General features: G+C 35.9%; 1 protein-coding gene across 1 annotated transcript in view; it reads left to right on the plus strand.

The window, feature by feature from the left end:
- LOC103603899 (endoplasmic reticulum resident protein 44-like) overlaps positions 1-20,474 on the plus strand; it is a gene marked incomplete at its 3' end in the record, with an annotated part of 45,878 nt that extends 25,404 nt beyond the window's left edge. Inside the window, exons 2-4 of the mRNA XM_008588473.1 lie at positions 12,978-13,050; positions 14,923-14,962; positions 20,359-20,474. Coding sequence (XP_008586695.1) covers positions 12,978-13,050; positions 14,923-14,962; positions 20,359-20,474 — 229 coding nt within the window. The remainder of the gene's footprint in view (positions 1-12,977; positions 13,051-14,922; positions 14,963-20,358) is intronic.
- Positions 20,475-20,946: the final 472 nt, after the last annotated feature.

A 20,946-nucleotide genomic window follows, 5' to 3' on the forward strand; every position in this document is an offset into this window, starting at 1 on the left:
AAAAAGTATTTAGGAAAAAAAAGTATTTAGGAAAACAACTTTATTTGAATTTGATAGTGAGATAAGGAATAGTAACTTAAAAAAACAAATTGTTTCCTTTTAAATCCATTTAAGTTTAATGAAATACTTAAAAAAATTAACTTCATTATTTTCTTATGTCTGTCTGAAGCTGGTCTTATGTATTTTGCAGATGGTCTAAAACATTTTCAAATGCTTCTGCATGTATATCTGAAAGTGGCTACAGGATATGTTTCTCTTCAGTAGAAGTCAAATTCCACTAAGACAGACATCTCTGCATCTCTAATGAATTCAGAACATTAGAGTCAAAAGTAGCCTTAGATTGTTCAACTTCTTAGATCGTTCAACTTCTTATGGACAAATAGAAGTCTGAGGTCAGAAGGCAGAGAAGTGCGTGCCTAAGGTTATACAGTGAATGATAGAGCTAGTACCAAAACTTGGAACCCCTGGCTCCCAACTTACAGACTGTATAGAATCACCACAAGATTAAGTTGTTGTTTAATTATAACCTCAACTAATTGTATATAACAGTTGTAAATGCAATTAAAGTTTTTATGGGTTTGTATTCAGAAATAAACAATGACTAATTTTTTTAACTTGAGCATGCATTACTTTTTAAATTCTCTTTGGCTACAGAATGTGAATGTTCTGATTTGTATAACTTAAGTACGTACTCTCTTTGAAACTATATTTGGAAAGTTTTGGGTTTGTTGCATGGGACTTATTCCTAAATCAGTTGCTTCTTGGTTGAAACTAAACTGTTACCAAATCCAAATCACCACTTAAAGTTGTTTGAAATGTTTGTTAGCTGCTGCGTTGAAACTCAACAGGGTATTTATTCAATGGGCAATGTGTAGATATCATGAAATTCAAACATGAGGAAATTAATGACTTTCCTAATAATTAATATGAGGGGTCTTCAAAAAGTTCATGGAAAATGCATATTATGAAAAAACTACACATGGATGTCAAAAATTTTTTTTCACCAAAATAAACTCGTACTAACTTGTTATAACATATCTGAACAGGATCTAGTTTAAGGCACTAATAAGGAAAAGACATCACCTTGAAAACAGCCTGTATCAGAGCAACATGAATTCTGCTAAAATTGAAGCAAGAGCAAACATCAAATTTATGGGAAAGCTTGGGTAGAAGAATGGTGAAATCATTAATGCTTTATAAGTTAGTGGGGACAATGCCCCAAAGAAATCAGCAGTTTACAAATGGATAATTCATTTTAAGAATGGATGAGACAGTGTTGAAGATGAAGCCTGCAGTGGCAGACCATCCACATCAATTTATAAGGAAAAAATTAAAATCTTGTTTGCACCCTGATTGAAAAGGACTGACGAGCTCAAACAATAGCCAACACCATAGACATCACAACTGGTTCTGCTTACACAATTCTGATTACAAAATTAAAGTTGAGCAGACTTTCCACTCTACAGGTGCCAAAACTATTGTGCCCAGATCAGCTGCAGACAAGAGCAGAGCTTTCAATGGAAATTTTAAACAAGCAGGATCAAGATCCTTAAGCATTTCTTCAAAGAATTTTAACAGGATGAAGCATGGCTTTACCAGTGTGATTCTGAAGATAAAGCACAATCAAAGCCGTGGCTACCAAGAGGTGAGCAGAAGCAGACCAGTGAAAAGCAAAGGTCATGGCAACCGTTTTTTTGGATGCTCACGGTGTTTTGCTTGTTGGCTTTCTGGAGGGCCAAAGAATTATAACATCTACACATTAGCAGAGTGTTTTGAGAAGGTTAGCCAAAGCTTTAGCAGAAAAATGCCTGGGAAAGCTTCACCAGAGAGTCCTTTTCCACCAGGACAGTGCTCCTGCTCATTCTGATCAAACAAGGGCAATTTTGTGAGGGTTTCAATGGGAAATCATTAGGCATCCACCTTACAGTGCTGATTTGGCTCCTTCTGACTTCTTTTTGTTTTCTCATCTTAAAAAATCTTTAAAGGGCACCCATTGGTATATGGGGTAGCATTAAAGATTCTGTCTTCTTATGACCATTCAATTAGGATATGCATCCCAACAAAATATATGGCCTCTCAAGGACTATTTCTGATTGACATTTGGAATTTGTTTGGTTAGAAGTAACAGTATTGTTATGAAGATATAGGTTTTTTTTTTTTTCCTTTTTGTCTTTTTCCGTGTCCGGCAACGGATCGCAACCCTCAGTGTCGCCCCCATACCGGGCCGGGACCAGCAACGGAATCGCAACCCCTTGGTGTTGCTCCCGCGCCTCGCTCAGCCAGTGAGCGGGAACCGGTCTGTATGTGGGATCCGAACCCTCGGTGGGAGCGCCGCCGCGCTTCCCAAGCGGCGCACTATAGCAGTGCGCCACCGGGCCGGCCCCTGAAGATATAGGTTTTTAAGGCAAGTAGTGGATTAATACTTTAGGGCTGTATAATAATGGGATCATTATGGGATTTGGTAATAAAAGTATTTTTGCTCTAGAACACAGTACTCAGGAATAAGAAAAAAGAAAGTCTGAAAGTCATTCTGGAACTAAGTGAATGTGGAAAATAAGAAACCAAAGTTTTCACTGAAGAGGAGTTTTTCATTGAAGATTTTTGCTCTAGAACACAGTACTCAGGAATAAGAAAAAAGAAAGTCTGAAAGTCATTCTGGCACTAAGTGAATGTGGAAAATAAGAAACCAAAGTTTTCACTGAAGAGGAGTTTTTCATTGAAGGCTGTTTACTAACCAAAAAAACAGGGCCACATGTTTAGTATTGAAATAAAGACATACTTTAACATAAGTAGGAGATATTTTCTTCACATTTTTGCATTGTAGAAATTCAAATGCCAACAGCAAAAGCTGGTAAATAAGGAGGTTAATGAATTTGTTATATAATTTGGAAAATACCACAGTCTATTCAATACAAACCTTGAAAAAATTTTCAAAATAATGTGAAAACATCAGTATACTGTACTTTACACAGTGTAATGTGTTGTGTGTCTTCCCTTCTCTGTCCGTCATCCCCATTTATATCCCTAATATTTTATCTCCCCAATACTCAACTCCTTGTGATTCCTTGCCTCAGAGTTCACTTCTGAGAGGAGCCCAAGCAAAGATAGGCTGTCATTTTTCCTGTAAGATTTCCTGTATTCTGATATGGCTGCTTTGTATCTGCATGGTGTCATTTTACATGTTCCTCTATATCTAATATTTTCTATACACTAGTGCACAGACTTGATTAGTTGAGGTCAGATTCAACTTTGTGGTTGAGAATATTTCACAAGTGGTGCTTTTTATTTACTATTGCTTCCTGTTAAGAAGCATAATGTCTGGTTGTCCCACTTTTAGTGATATTAAGATTGTTCAGTAACAGTGTCCGTATAGTTGTTCTGCCTTAAAAGTAACTCAAAGCTTTTTGAGAGTCTAGGCAGAAACGGAGTACTGACATACAAAGTAATTCTCACTGTCCAGTGCCTAGCAGTTTTCTTCTTTTGAGAATAGACAATGCCTTGCAGGAATTATGGATGACACTTAAATTGAAATATTTGAGTGAGAGAATCTTCTCATACCTTTAGTATGAAAGTGAAGTTTGATGATCTTGCTAGATGTAAACATCTATATAATGTTATTTACACCCTTTTCCCATATTCCTAGCATGTAATAGATGACTCAGTGAGATACTTGTGGAACGAGTGAGTGATCAAACAAAAGAATATATATACCAACATGCATGTAGACTCTCTTCAGGGAACTTTTTTCATCAGGCGTCCTGGGCAGGAATTACAGTACAGCACAATTACTACTGTGTACAGTACAGTACAGAACAGTCATAATTTTATCTTGGCATGTATTTGCAAGTATTCTGGATTGATATTTACAAGGCCCAGTGTTAGATACTAATCAGGATACAACGATAAATGGGATATTGTCCCTCTATCCACCCCATCTTCTCAGTTTCAGGGTGTTTACAGAAAAAGAAAATAATTCTCATCTGGACTTTTCTTCCAGTTCTTATGCTTTGTTAATACTGCCACTGCTAGAAGTTTGAGTTTTAGAAGAGCAAAATTTGGTGATTTTAAGAGAAAAATTCTTTCCACACATTAAGAAGCTCACTCCCAGCTCCAAAAAGCTTTTTATAACAAGAACATCCTCTCTGAAGGTCAAAGAGGTACATTACCTATTCCAGGTAAATTAGTTCGTCTCATTTTTAGATTCAGTGAAGAACAAAACACAGGTGACATCAGTTTTTAATAGAAATTCATGCACGATCGAATAGCTAATACACAAGAAAAAGTATGAATTGTAACCATTTTTGTTTCTTTTTATTTGTCCATGTAGTTTTTCCTGGCAGAATTTGAGATTAGGTATTATATTATCTGTTTTCGAGTTGGTTTTTTGGGTATAGAACTGTTTTCCCAAACATATCTGTATCATATTTTGAGTTGTTTAATGAAGAATGCTTGTAATTGTTCTAATGTTTCTTTTTAAATGCAGATTGGTTCTGACATGGCCAACGTGGGTTGCACTGATACTATAGTAAGGTTGTACCACTGAGCAATTTAAGGGTTAAAGTAGGTTCCCAGTGTTATTCTATACTTAGTCCTATTTTTCTCTTATCTTTGAACTTCTACTTCATTATAATGCTTCTGGGAATACTAACAATGTGAGATGTGGCTTGATTGATACCCAACTTCAAGGCCCTTATAGTTCCTGTCAGCCTTAGCTGCCTTCTCCAGGGGCCATTCAACGTCTCCTAGCTCCTTGCAGCCAATTGCAAACCTTTATGCTTTTTCTGCCTGCGAGCTTAATGCAAAAGTGAGAGCAAAAGTGGACTAAAGTCGCAGTCAGAGAAGTGACCCTAGGGAGGAGAAGCAGCCTGGATCCCATGGCATTGGGACTTCAGGTGTTAGGCTGATTTGTCAGAGCTTAATGCAAAAGTGAGAGCAAAAGTGGACTAAAGTTGCAGTCAGAGAAGTGCCCCCAGGGAGGAGAAGCAGCCTGGATCCCATGGCATTGGGACTTCAGGTGTTAGGCTGATTTGTCAATCTGAATTGGGAATGGAAAGGAGCTATTGCTTGATACATTACTTATTTCTTGCTGTAGGAGAGACATAATTTGTAAAGGGCTTTGAGAATTTCCCAAAGAAAGGCAATTAAATGAAAGATTTAGCAAAAATGCACTAAACTATTACTACAGAATGCCTAGCAGATGTAATGCCAAAGAGAAAGAAACATGCTCTATTTAAGCTACTATTTTATGCCAATAATTAAATGCAGAAATATATATTCAAGCTATTTTTTAAGCAGAAGGCAGTATACTTTAAAGAATTAACATCTATGTAAATTTCAGATAAGATTACAGATTCTACAGTTTTTCTAAAATCACAGCAATTAGCATGTCAATGCAGAATTATCACGAATCTTATATGTTTTTGTGTTCATATTTGAGGTCTAACAACATTATACAGATGTTAAAATGAATTTACATGCTTGCTCCTAGAGTAAAAAGCTTTGTTCTCTAAAGCAGTGCTTCTTAAACCTTAATGTGCATAGAAATCACCTAGGTATCTTATTAAAATGAAGATTCTGATCCAGTTAAGTCTAAGGGTGGGGCCTGATATTATGCATTTCTCACAAGCTCTTATGTGATGCCAATGCTGCTGGTTCAGGGACCACACTTTGAATAGCAAGACTTTTTTTTTTTTTTTTTTTAAAGATGGCTGGTAAGGGGATCTTAACCCTTGACGTGGTGCTGTCAGCACCACGCTCACCCAGTGAGCCAACCGGCCATCCCTATATGGGATCCAAACCCAGGGCCTTGGTGTTATCAGCACCACACTCTCCCCTTGTGATCCATGGGCCAGCCCTGAATAGCAAGATTTTTAAGATATCGAGCTATAGACAAACTCTTGTTTTCTAAATTAATTTACTAAGATATTCTAATAAAACACTTAAAGCCTAGCTAATGCTTTTGTGAATATAAGTCTTGCTAACAGAAATAATATTTGATAACCTCTTCTGCCTGATATTTTACTAGCCTCTGGTCATGAAAGTTCCAAATAATTTATTTTCATGACTGAATTAACAACTTTAAAATAGCACAACACATGAAGTATTCGATTTTTATCCTCTTAATAGCTATTCTTTTTTGTGTATGACAAATAAAAATTATATATATTCATGGTATATAAGTTGATGTTTTAATATTTATACACTGAAATAATTAAGACAAGCTAATTACCGCATATATCACCTCACATCCTTAACATTTTTTTGTTAAGGTCTAATTTCATAGCAATTTTCAGGTGTACAATACATTATTATTATTAACTATAGTCACCATGCTGTACAATAGATCTCAAAGCTTTTCTTACATGAAGATGGTCTATGTGCTGAACTATCTGGAAATTATGCCAAAGAACAGCTAGAGAACCAGAAGAAGGGATTACTAGGGGCTAATGACAATTAGTGAAATAGAGGGGTTTCTACAGTGTGTGAGAAGATCACTTCTGAGATTCCCTCTAAGGTTGAGTCATCAATTTGAGCATGACAAATGTTGTGCTTTTCACTATTATTACAATTAAAACCCAAAACTTCATATTTATTTGATAACCTTATTTTACTCAAACATGTTAAAAGTATTTGTTGGCTGTTCCCATATCTGGACTTTTTCCTCGCACTTCTTATCTCCATTACCCTCCCTCTAAATTCTTAGTGCATTAAAATAATCTACCCACTCATCCATCTAGTCATTCATTTAGTACATATTTGAGTGTGTATTGTGTATAAATAGGGTATGATAGTAGGTGTTCTGCGGATACAAAATTGAAAAAGGTGCAGTCTGTTCTTTGAGGGTACTCATAGTCTACTGAAGGAGGTAAGACACCAGCACAAATAACCAGTTCAAGGATAGAATTAATATATTTAGCTCTTTAAGAAAGAATAATATGTTAACACCCTACAGAAAGTGCTCTGGGAGTTCGGAAGGAAGAGAAATGAATCACTGTTGTCTGGAACCTTCAAGAAAGGCTTCGTAGAAAAAGTAGTTTTTGAATTGGATCTTGAAAACCATATAGGCTTTCTTAGCTGTTCCAAACAGAGGAAACTGCCTGAGCAAAGCATGGAGGCAGGAGAATAATGAGACATATTTTAGGAATTGCAGGTACTATAGACCACTTGCATTCTTGAGTTTATAACTTATATAGGATTTGGACTGTTTATGAGTCACACTTGAAGGATCATGTAACAATTTTCCTGAATTACTGATTTTATTCCCTTGCTGAGAGCCTAGTGTTTCAAGTCAATGAGTGAGGCTAGTGATTGGCTTTGCATTCATATTTTAGTCCATCTTTATTCTTCTCTATTCCATTTTTCATTTTACCTTATGTTATATGGGAGGACATTTTATGCTTTTTAGTAATTTAGAGTTTGTGGAGAGCTTGGTACAGTTTTTCTCAATTGCCAAGGGTCCATTATACATAGGTTGACCACATATTTCATTGCCTGAACTGGGATCCTTTGAAGAGTGAAAGGGGATGATGCTATTAATAAAACTCCGGGACAACAGGCATAAACTGGGGTTTTTCAAGTGAGCTAGAGTTTATGGCCAAGTAGAATATATGTTTACTCTAACTGTAGTTCATTTTTATTGGAGTGTAAGGTATGGATGAGGAGCAGTAGCATGTGACTCAGGAAAGCAAGAGTGGGCTAGTTTGTGAGCGGTCCTAAATGCCAGCACCAAATGTGGTGCTTTTTTTTTTTTTTTTTTCCTTTTTGTCTTTTTTCGTGTCTGGCAATGGATCGCACCCCTCAGTGTTGCGCCCGTACCGGGCTGGGACCGGCAACAGGATTGCAACCCTCGCATTGCGCCCGCACCTTGCTCAGCCAGTGAGCAGGAACTGGTCTGTATGTGGGATCCGAACCGTCGGCGGGAGCGCCGCTGCGCTCCGCCGGGACCGGCAACGGGATTGCAACCCTCGCATTGCGCCCGCACCTTGCTCAGCCAGTGAGCAGGAACCGGTCTGTATGTGGGATCCGAACCGTCGGCGGGAGCGCCGCGCTGGGACCGGCAACAGGATTGCAACCCTCGCATTGCGCCCGCACCTTGCTCAGCCAGTGAGCAGGAACTGGTCTGTATGTGGGATCCGAACCGTCGGCGGGAGCGCCGCTGCGCTCCCAAGCAGCGCACTGTAGCAGTGCGCCACCGGGCCGGCCCAAATGTTGTGCTTTTGAGTTAGGCTTTTATATTGTAGACAGAAAATGCTTGGAGGGCTTTGGAGGGGTTTTGGCAGAGAAATTGTTGTATGCAAAGCAGCATTCAGAAAGATTAGTCTGTCCTCTATGGACAAGTTGGATTGAAGGGAGATATTCAATTTAGAGAGTATCATAATAGTTCACATTAAGGATCTATTCATATGGTAACTACTGGTCTTAATGTATTAGGAAATTTATTTATTTATTTTAAAAATTATGAACAGAGAAACTTTAATAATACCTTTCCAATATGTGTTATTATTGATGTTAATTCATACTTCTGAAGAAGCTCCTGTTGGATTAGTGCCTTGTTCAGTTATTCTTTTTTTTTTTTTTTGATGGCTGGTCAGTACAAGATCTGAATCTGTGATCTTGGTGTTATAATACTGCACTCTGACCAACTGAGCTAACTGGCCAGCCCAGTTGTTGATTTTTTGAAAGAAGAACAGAACAGGGGCCTAGCAGTAAATTCCAGAGTATTTTGTGTGTGTTAGTGTTAAAGCATGTATATATTTTAATATTATAACAATTAAAATTTGACCTAACATTGAGAATGCTTAATAAAAAAATATTTCCAAAATTTATTTCTAAAATACTTAGTTTTATCATGTAATCAACTTTTCATTGTCTGTGTCTTGTTTCAACTTGATGCCTAATCTAGAGGAAATCCTCATTTCTCAGTATCTCCCATTCGCCTAGCCTACTTTTTTCTTTTTCTGTCCTCATCCCATGGTTAGGCTACTAAGAAATAAAAGTCATTTTCTACCAGGAAAACCAAACAAAGCTTCATGAAAGAGGGAATCACTAGCCAGTTAAGTGGTCATGGAGGATGATACAGGGAAGTTTAAGGAAAGGAAAGTTTCCAAAGTTACCTCAGTTTTTAACTTTTATTTATTTTTTTGGTGGCCGGCCGGTATGGGGATCTGAACCCTTGACCTTGGTGTTATAACACCATGCTCTAACCAGCTGAGCTAACTGGCCAGCCCAAGGTACCTCAGTTTTTAAAAAGCATCTAATGGAAGAAAACATTCTTAACTTGCTAAAGAAGCTCCTGCTGTTTAAAGCTAGTCTATCATGCTATTTTTTTTTTTTTAAATGAATTTGGGTGTGACATTTGCCATTTTACGTAAGATCATATCACTAAGCATCTCAGATTGAAATGTTCAATGGTTGGTACAGTAAATGCATGCTGGAGGAATGACCTAATGGATTATGGAAGATGACTGGAAATGCCTTTCTTTGCTTTCTTGGCAAGAAAATGAGCTAATGAATTGAAGATAATGACCAAGTTATAAAGTACTTCATAAAATTTATATGTACATATTTATATGTGTTGTCTAAATATTTCATCATTAGAGGCTATATTCTCCATGACTAGTAAGACCTTCTATGAAAAAGTTCCATATAAGGGAGCTGGCTTGTTAGCTTAGTTGGTTACAGCAGGGTGTTTTAACACCAAAGTCAAGGGTTTGGATCCCCTAATTACAGCCAGGTGCCAAAAATAAATAAATAGAAATTTGCATATAATTTAAAAAAAAAATAAATTTAAAAGTTTTTTTTCAAGTCTAAATATAAAAAAGAAATTAATGATTCTCATCTGCCCTTCCTGGTCTGGAGCTACTTGTCTTTATTTTTCTTAAGCATTATAGCATTTGACACATAAAGATGTTTCCCCAGGAGAATCTTGTTTCTGCCCAGGGCTGACATGAAAAGAAACAATTTGTCAGACTAGTGGAGCTTGCTAACAATTCAAATAAACAAGCTGTCTTCCTTCATTCTGCATTGTTTTATTATTATTGAAAATAGTTGATTGTACGTATCTGTAGGGTACAGAGTTGAATGTCAATACCTGTGTGCAATATGCGATGCTCAAATCAGATTAATTAGTGTATTCGACATTATACAGTGTAATTGTTTTTCATGGCCATTCTGCATATTAATAGAAACGTTAATGATGATAGGAAAAACCACCTTACCGGGAAGAGAGATGATAGGGTCAGAAGACAGTTTTCTTGTTTTAGGCCTTCTTAACAAACACAACTGTTAGCTGAATACCACTCTTACCAGTTTGCATATTTATTAGCACAGTGTTTTTTTAAAGCAATAGTTACCTATTTAATATAGCCAAATCGATCGTTGCCTCATTTTTGTCATTACCTAGCATTTAAATGTTTTTGCCATGTAAATATTTCAGAGTAAAAAGCAATTAGATTTAGAATTTAAATATATATTCTCTGTAAACATGTATTTGATAGGTGATAACTAACTCTTCAAAAGTGGGCTCCCTTGGATTATACACCTGAAGGTCATTATAATGCCTGTAGTCTTGCATTTATCACATTTTTCTCCCCTCTTTACCACCACTACTAGTATGAGAGCTCTTTGAGGCAGAGCACACCATGCCTTATGCGTCTGTACCTCAATACCTACTAGACACTCTGTAAACACTGGTTGACTTCAGTTATTTAATGACTTGACTTTGATAATGACCAACTTTATTGCTTGCTCTGTGATAATGTTTTTCTGTCTTCTTGAGTTTTTCTTCGATACACAACTGTAAAATCTTGTTCTACCAATGTAATTGGTTTCCACAGTCATCTAGAGGTGGTCGTATACAGTCATCCCTCAGTATCCACAAGAGAGTGGCTCTAGGACCTTCCATGGGTACCAAAATTCGTGGATCTTCAAGTCCCTGATATAAAATAGCATAATATTTTCATATAACCTGTGAATACCCTCCCTTGTACTTTAATCATCTCTAGATTACTTATAATACCTAGTACAATGTAAATGCTGTGTAAAGAGTTGTTATAGTATACTGTTTAGGGACCAATGACAAGAAAAAGAGTCTGTACATGTTTAGAGATGCAGTTTTTTTTCCAAATATTTTTGATCTGTGGTTGCTTGAAAACATGGATGCGGAACCCACAGATAAGGAGAGCTGACTGTCTTTATAAGGGAAGGATCTGTAATTGAGATATTGGTAGTGTAGAAAAGATTTCTTTCCTAACCCATCTCTAGGTTCATGGCTGAGACTCTTGTAACAAAAGACAGATTAACAAGAGATAACCATACAAATTTATGTAATATAAGTTTTACATGACAGGGAAGCCTTTAGGCCCAAAGAAACAGGGAAAACTGTTTATTTTTATGCTTGGGTTGAGTTCTGTCATATAGAAGTGTAATTGGACAAAAGGGGGTATGATGTAATTATAAACTGGGGTAGGGGAGGACTTAGCAAAGCCTGTTTGTTCATATTCTTCTTGGCATCTCTGTGTCTTCAGAAATAGGGATATTCCTTTCCTTCTGATCTAGGGAGGGAAGAACAAAATAACTTACACAAGAAATGTGCACCTTGACACTAAAATTTTTCTACTTAAAAGTATATGGTGTCAAAATAAGTATTTATATACTTTATATAAATACTTTACATACTTTATAAAGTATATAAATACTTTATATACTTTTATTTATACTTTATATAAATACTTTTTTATATATAGCTTTAAATCACAATTTTTTTATCATGGTTATAGATTATTGAGTCCTATTTAATTAAAAGACTGGCTTAACTTTCTAAGTCTAAATTGATTTTAAAATCTGCAATTCTCTCTCTCTATATATGATGAAAATGAAACTCAATCCAGTATCCAAAAGTAAAGTGGACAAAGTTACATGGATAGATATGTCAAGGAAAGACAGGATGTGATATCTTGTTCCATAATACTATCACCAATTACAAGAAAACCATTGAGCAAGGCAGTGAAATGAATAAAAATACCTATTTTGTAGTATGTATCTTACAATGATAACAAGTGCATAAAATATAAAGAAATATAGCCTTAAAATTGATCTGAATTTTGCTTGTTATCATTTTCCTGCTTTATAAAAGTTCACTACATATATTTATAAACCCTTGCCAGGATATTGTTCAGTCTACTTGCTTTTGAATTTACTAACTTCCTTGTTTCTATAACTAGATTTGCAAATAATTAATTTAAACCAGGCAGCAAACACGAAGTGTATTAAGAATGGAACCTAAAAATAAAATTCACTAAATATTATAAAATAAGTAAACATTTGCTAGTTTAGTTTAAAATTTTATATTTTCTTGGTTTTGCTGATGACAGGCTGAGATTTTCTTTGATAAACTTGAACTTTGGATTTCAGATACATTAAAGTGGAAGCAAAATCATTCTCTTTTTAATAGCCTCTCACTTAATACAATTTTATCTCTAGTAAGTTACAATGATGCAGGTAGGGTTTTTGGTTTACAGTTTGCAAAAGTCTTTCTTCAATTCTTTTTCATTATTTTGTTCTGTCTTAAAAACATGGTGGGTGGGATAGAATCAGCAAACTTAGCTTTGGTTTTGTATTAATACTTTGAAAACTGATAATCTGGCAAATTTTTTCTTGTAGCACTGTAGAGATAAAATTGTTGAAAGTATTGATTTAAAAGGGTGAGTAAATTCTCACTTTAAAAAATTGTTTAGAAACAATTTCTTTTATATATTTGGAAGTATAGGAAGCCTTGTTTGACCATTTTCTAGGAAGTTAATATTTCTCTTTCAGTGATCTAGTGCAGGGGTAGAATAGGTAATAAAGATTAAAAACAGTTGATGGATGATTTTCTAGGTAACAAGTAGAACAGACTTTCGTTAATTTTTTTTTAGACTTTCTGCTTTATTTGCCTTTTGTGGAAACATTTATTAATATCGCATTTTTTACATTTTCAGGTAACTTGGGTTTTTACTCCTGTAACAACTGAAATAACAAGTCTCGATACAGAGAATATAGATGAAATTTTAAGTAAGTACCTTGGTATTTTTAAAGTATACTTTCTTCTCTATAAAGAGTTATTTTATATATAAAAACACAATAAAATCTCAGTTACCTAGAATAGTTGAAGAACTGGCATTCTGATTAATTCCATGGCTTACTGAATTAACAAAACACTTTTGGTTTTGATTTTTACTAAAATTTCTTAAAATGTGTAAGTCTTCCTTTCTGTGTTATAAGTAAGGTAATACTTTCAGTCTTTTTTATTTCTTTGCCTCGATGTAGGTTCTTTTCTTAACAATTCATAAAGTATTTCACTGAAGCCTACTTAGAGGCCAACAGTTCCTGCAGTGTAGTACTAAATGTTAATGACCTTAGGACACAGCCTAGAAATTTTTGTGGTTTTTTTTTACTTTAAATTACCTACACTGTTCTATTTTACTGTCATCGATCCAATTAAGTTTAATAATTGTTTTACTGAGTGCTTTGTTTGTTGACAATGTTAATGTAGATACAATTAACTTGGGAGAAACTATTTCTTATTTTTAAAAATAGTAAAGGAAAGGTGAAGATGGGGTTGATAGAAAATCACAATATAGGAGCTTTAAGAAAATGTACAATGTGTATAAATGATTGCTTTTTTAAAAAAAATACGTCATCCACTGGTTTGTGCATAACAAAACCAAAAGTTGTAGAGGTAAAAGGAATTATAATAATTCATTGAGCACCATACATTGTTTTGTGTTCCTGGAACTTTAAATGCTAAAAAGTCTATTCCCATCTTATAGGATCTCTTTAGAGCAGTGGTTGTATAAACTTTAGCATGTATCAGAATCACCTGGAGGGCTTATTAATATCTGTACTGCTAGGCCCTACCCACAGTTTCTGATAGAAACTGCTAGACCACACTTAAGAATTTACATTTCCTAGGTGATGTTGGTGCTTCCGGTCCAGAAACCACAGTTTGTGAACCACTGCTTAAGTGGATAAGCAAGTGGATAAAAAGTGCTTTGAAGGTAAAAAGCGAAGAAGGGAATTGAAACTCACATGTTATTCTTCTTTCATCTTCCAAATTCTAAAATATCTTTGTGTTTTATTTTCATGAGTGCTTGAAGAGTTTTAAGTTTCTCTGAATTAGGTTTAGGCAAAAGAAACAGTGGTACATCTTTCTCATGTCTTCACCTCCTCATATGCAAATGACACTAAGTTATTTTTGCAACAGAGAATAACTGTTAAATGGGTAGGAACCAGAAAAAGTTCATTTTGTGCAACACTGTTAGTTGTAGATTACTTGTTGCAACTATGAGACATCTGAGATTTATTTATTTATTTATTTATTTATTTATTTATTTTTATTTTATTTTATTTTTTTATTTTGTCAATATACACTGTATATGATTATTATGGCCCGTTACAACTATACTTCCATGAAGTTGTTACAACAAGCAAACGGAAAGGACATTCTTGGGGGGGAGGGGAGAGAGGGAGGAGGGAGGGAGATGTCGGTGAGACATCTGAGATTTAGAAATAATTTAGTTATACAGGTTTCTTCCATGAAATAGGATTTAACTTGCAGGACTAATTCTCAGTTATTTATGAATAGGGAAAATAAAAAAATGGATTAGTACAATCCAGATCATTTCACTTCCCTTTTCATGAGAGTAGATAAGATGCAATGAAGGTCTTAAGATGGATGGATATAGAGGGTAGGGACAGGGGCTCTCACAAATTACATGACTCTATATATGCATTTCTGAGTGAGAGGTAACTTAATTGTTGTTGTGTACTTTTAGTGGGCCCTTATAATGGGAAAAGAGAATGATGAAAAGCATATCTTTAATTATGTCAAAATTATGTAGACACAAATAACTTGAATTGTTTGTTTTTGTTTTTCAATTTCAGACAATGCTGATGTTGCTTTAGTAAATTTTTATGCTGACTGGTGAGTAATCTTTTTATTTTGTTTTATTTTGGGGTTTATTTTTTCGTATCATTAAGTTTTTTTTTTTTTTTTAACTTGCCTAAAGATGAATTTTACTTTGCTAGAAAGGGGTGGGTGGGAAATCTTTTTCTATTGCAAGACAGTATTTTATACACAAAATCAATTAAGGTTCATCCACAAATGAAGCAGCCTAATTTGGTGAGGATTTCTGTTTTAAGAGAGAAATGTAACTAGTTCTATTACCCCACATCTTACAATAAAAAAATAGGTAACATAAAAACTCAAATATAACAACAACAACAAAAAGAATAAATATTGCAGTTCTGTATTTGTCCTGACTGTGGAAGGAGAGCAGTGTTTGGAGGTCACAAATTTAGAAGGAAAAATATGTTGACATTTTTCAACTTATACAATCTGCCTTAGGAAGCCTTTGCTCCTTTGCTCTGACTGAAACAGATCCTGTATTCTGTTTGTATAGTTTTTTATGTACCACTTTTTTTTTCTGACTGTATTTTGTCTTTTTATATTTGTTTGTGCCCTAGCAAACAAACTTTGAGGGCAGAGATATTACTCAGTATTCCCTGCATCTAGAACAAAAACATGATACATAGTAAATGCTGAAGAATGTGGCATGGAGATAGGAAGAAGGGAGATATAGCTGAAGAGAAGTTTGAAACACTGGTCTATCTTTATTTCTAGACAGGCTGTATCTTATTTGACCCTTTAAGGCTTACTACATACTAGCTGCCACTACTCTACTTCAGGCCCGAGTGGAAAAATCACAAACTCAGTTTCTCCTACTATACTCTCACAACATGCCTCTAATACCAGATGTGTGGGAATTTCTCCCCACCAGCAAGCAGGCAATCATTTCTGCAGCCGACACCAGCTGGGTGTCCTCTAATTCAATTCCAATATTATCTACCTGGAGATAGCATCAGATCACACAGGTTGAGGGCTCAGTCCCACAGTAGTGCCCTCACCTCACATGCCAGTCAGAAGCCCCAGGTAGTTTTACCTGTGCTTCTGACCAACTAGCTATAAATTGGGTTTCCCATGACCCACTCCTTGGATTTGATTAATTTACTTGAGGAGCTCACAGAACTCAGGGAAATACTTACTTAACGTTTACCAGCTCATTAGAAAGGATATTACAAAGAATGCAGATGAAAGATGCATTGGGCGAGGTATGGGGAAGGGGTGTGGATCTTCCGTGACCTTCCCAGGGTGTGCCCCCCATATGAACCTCCTCGTGTTTAGCTATTTGGAAGCTCCCTGAGCCCTGTCCTTCTGGGTTTTAATGGAAGCTTCATTACATAGGCATGGTTGAGGCACAGACAACCATGTAGAAATGTGATTGGACAAGGAAGTTTCGATCTAATACTTATAGACTGAGTGGGGAAACCCAATAAGGCCTGGTTTTTCAATATAGATATAGATATAGATATATATACATAGATATAGATATAGATAGATATAGATATAGATAAATAGATATAGATAGATATAAATAGATATAGATATAGATAGATATAGATATAGGTATAGATATATAAAATATCACAAGGCCAGTCCTGAAATTTACCTGGATTCCTATAACAGTCTCCTCATTTATTTTCTGTGCCTCTAGTCTTACGTATTTCTGTTCTGGTCTCTACAGTGTAAGCCAGAGTCCTCTCCTACAGTGCAAATTAAATTAGTTCACACCTCATCTTAAAGCCCTTAAGTGGTTTTTCATTACCTTTGGGTTTAAGTTTAAGTCACTTACCTTGGCCTAAAAGGCTCCTGAGCTGGTCCTTCCTTCTCAACAACTATATCTCTTGACTCTCTCCACTCCGTATTCTGCACCAGTCATACTGAATTCTTTCAATTCCTGTAAAATTCTGTACTCTTTCATCACTGGACCGCTAGTGATATTTCCCTTGCCTGGATGGATCACTCTTCATTTTCATGCACTTTCTTACTTAAGTCCTAATCATCTTTCAAATCTTACATTAGATGCCACTCTCTTCAGGTCATCTTCCTCCCTCAATACACCTAACTTTACTCTCCAGTCAGATTAGAAACCCTTCATATAGAGTTCTCATAATACCCCGTACTTACATAGTCGTAGCACTTGTATGCTATGATCTAGTTGGTGGATCCCTACTACATTGTTTGCTTTGTGAAAATATTTACCATAGCTATATTTTTTCAGCATTAATCCCCATACACTCTGCATAATGCATGGCTAAGTACATAATAAATATATACTGAATGTATGTATGTGTGCATGGTATGGATATTTAAAGAGAAAATACCATTTATAACATGTATAGCAAAGGTACCATTTCTCAAGGTAAATTAGGATTGTCCAGATGTAATAAGTCACAAACTTTGATAGACAATTACCTAGTCCACTTTAAATCCACTTTAAGATAACTGAGGAGCCGGCCCGTGGCTCACTCAGGGGAGTGCGATGCTGATAACACTGAGGCCATGGGTTCGGATCCTATATAGGTATGGCCGGTTAGCTCAATTGTTGAGCATGGTGCTGACAACACCAAGCCAAGGGCTGAGATCCCCTTACCAGTCATCTTTAAAAAAAAATAATAAGAAGAAAACTGAAACCCAGAGGAGTAGAGTACTGTCCCAAGGTTACCTGATTAGATTGTGACAGAGAAAAAACTAGAATGCAGTTCTCTTGACTGAGAGATTTTGTGTGTGTTTTTTTTTTTTGGACCAGTAAGGGGATCGTAACCCTTGGCTTGGTGTGGTCAGCACCACACTCAGCCAGTGAGCGAACCAGCCATCCCTATATAGGATCTGAACCCGTGGCCTCAGTGCTACCAGCACTGCACCCTCCCGAGTGAGCCATGGGGCCGCGCCAGATTTTCTGTGTTTTAAGAAAGAGAAATAGAACATGCTACCAACCCTTTTACAAAAACCGAATTGGAAATATGGAATAATTTCAGTTATTTGGGAAAACTAAGGAATTCTCGAGTTGTTCATGAATTAGTACTCTCTTATTCAGCTGAAAAAACGTGAGTAATTGGCTGTAGGATATAGACTTATGCTGTGTGGCCTCAAAGGATAGACTCTTGAATTCCCTCTGGAAGTTATGGATGTTTAACAATTCTCTAATAGAGCTGCCCCAAAATACTACTCTGCCACAGAGAGTAATAAACCATAGTAGGTGCATAATAATGTTGTTATGTGCCAGACTCTTTATATACATTGTTTTTAATGTTGAAAATTGCCCTGCAGGTAGGTATTGTAATTCCATTTTAGGTTGAGGAAATGGAGGCTCAGAAAAGGTCATACAGCTAGCTAGTAAGTGGTAGAACTGGGATTTAAACGCAGATATGTCTGCCTCTAAAGCTTATTTTTTAACCCCACTAGGTCATATTAGTAAGCACCCCCCAAATGTCTGTGCAAAGACTTTTATCTATTTGGTTAATTTGCTAAGGACTGATTTAAGCACTTAAATCATTTAGATTGGAGATTGGGTTCAGATGATCTAAGGCCCTTTTAATAGATTTATTGCTTTTGTGATGTTACTTTTATAAATGTAACATGCATGTGTGTGGATACATATGTATGAAGGTACAGTAATATTGGAATTGAACTTTTATTTCATCTTCCCCTTTTACTTTTGGTATTAAAAGTGATCTATTTTAAACATGAACCTAGGCTTAAATACTTACTGAACAGCAAACTGGACATTCCAGAGAGAAGGAGCCCTTGATGTGTGTCTTTACTTTGCCCTTAAGCCAGAAACACATCCACTAATTTTTTACTATCCAAATGCTTCAAGGAACTATTTTTTTTTTCCTTTTTGTCGTTTTTACTGACCGGCAACGGGATCGCAACCCTCGGTGTTGCGCCCGCACCGCGCTCAGCCAGTGAGCGGGAACCGGTCTCCACATGGGATCCGAACCCTCGGCGGGAGCGCCGCCACTCTCCCAAACGGCGCACTCTCCAGTGTGCCACCGGGCCGGCCCTTCAAGGAACTATTAATTGCTATTCCTTGCTACTCCCACCCTCCAGCCATCCTGTTTTCAGCAAACTGTATGAACCCACAAACCTGGTCCTAGCCTCTTCATTTCCTCCATTTTATCAGTTTATTCATTTAACAGACATTTATTGAATGCTTATTAGAATACATAGTCAAATAAGACACGGTCCATGATATCCACAGACCCCACCCACCTATCCCAGATGGGAGAAATATAAGAATGCTTTGAGGAAGGAACCACATTGAAAGCAAGAGATTGAAGATACAGATTGTGTCTCCTTGATATATTCTAGGACATCTCCTTAGGAAGTCAGGTGAGTGGGCAAGAAGAGATATATACAAGAAGAATAGGGTAGACGTATAATGTTTGCATCCTTTCACAGGCTTTACAGTATTTTTATTGGGTTATAGCTAATATGTATGACCTAATCACATGTGGATTAAAGAGTTCACAGGCTTCATTTAAGTAAATTTCTTGTTGAAAAGGGTTCTGGAAGTGAAAGTAGCAATTTTAATTTGCTAACATATCCACAATTCCTTTTCCATGTGAGAATGACCATTCTAACTCAGCTGGTTGTATCCTGATTCCGATTGTTTTTCTTCTTATCAGGTTCCTTTAATGACCCACAACCCCCTGTGTTTGTAAAGTGGTTGGCCTGATTAAGGGACAGTCAGAATTAGAAGTGAGAAGTGGTCTGGATAAAATATTGTGGGGTTTGTGTCCTGTTTTTAAAGTACAAAATATATATATACGTAGAGAGAGAGAGAGGAAGTCTTGATTGGGAATTTAAAATCTTTGCTTCTGAACTTAGTATATTTAGTGTGTTTGCAGATACAAAAGCCCATTTTATAGGGGTAAATTTTGAGAGGAAACAGTTTGTTATATACTATATATCCTTTTAATACAACTTATTTATTTAGAATCCTAACTTGCCTATGAGATTTGATTGAACTAGCCAGGTGTATCAGTCTAATATTCACAATAAACTTGAAAGTAGTCTAAAAATATATTCGTTATTTAGAGAAAGCTAATTTTTAATATGAACGCTCAAGCCTCAGTAGTTACAAGTCCTAGTAGTACATGTTAGAGGGCTTATTTCATAATTGTTTCATGACTTCTGCAAGAGATCCTTAGCTGCGTGCTATATAAGACTGGCAATTATTGTAAAGTAAAAAAAAAAAAAGAAAAAAAGAAATCTTTTAATTATTTATACAGTCTTTGAATTTGACTACAGTGTTTGAATTCAAAATTGTCTTCATCTCCCTTGAATGATATCAGGATCCATGATTAAGTGTATGATTGTTTTACAAGGTTCTTTACTGTACATATACTAAATATCAGTGGGTGATAACTGAAATAAGATTTTACTACCTAATTGGTATCCTTTTCTATGTATAGGTGTCGTTTCAGCCAGATGTTGCATCCAATTTTTGAGGAAGCTTCCGATGTCATTAAGGAAGAATATCCAAATGCAAATCAAGTAGTGTTTGCCAGAGTTGATTGTGATCAGCACTGTAAGTACCTCAATAGGAAGTCTGGAAGAAACTCTCCTATCCTCGTCTCTCCCACATACACACTCATACATTACATTTTCTTTTCTTTTTTAAAAATGCTCTGCTTTGAATGGAGAACGAACCAAAAAGATTCTAGTGAACTTGGTTAAATTGTTAATATTTAAATTTTTATGTACATATAACACTACTTTCCATTTTGCCTGTGTGAAGAGTTTTATTTAAAATATAGTAGGCCAAGCATATGTTAAATAAATTATAACTAGCAATGTTTTCTAACAAAATCAATACATAAAATTGAAATACAGTTTTAGAAGAAAAAAATAGATTTCTGCTAGTTTTAGAATCCTGCAAAAATACTGTGTGTAATCATTTCAATAAGATGTCTCATATTTTTGTGTTTCTGTAACTGTAAAGATTATATTCAGATTGGCCTAGATTATCTTTGAGGTGTAATTAGTTGCTGATTATAATT

This window comes from Galeopterus variegatus, unplaced genomic scaffold, assembly GCF_000696425.1.
Source record: "Galeopterus variegatus unplaced genomic scaffold, G_variegatus-3.0.2 Scaffold4858, whole genome shotgun sequence".
NCBI lineage: Eukaryota > Metazoa > Chordata > Mammalia > Dermoptera > Cynocephalidae > Galeopterus > Galeopterus variegatus.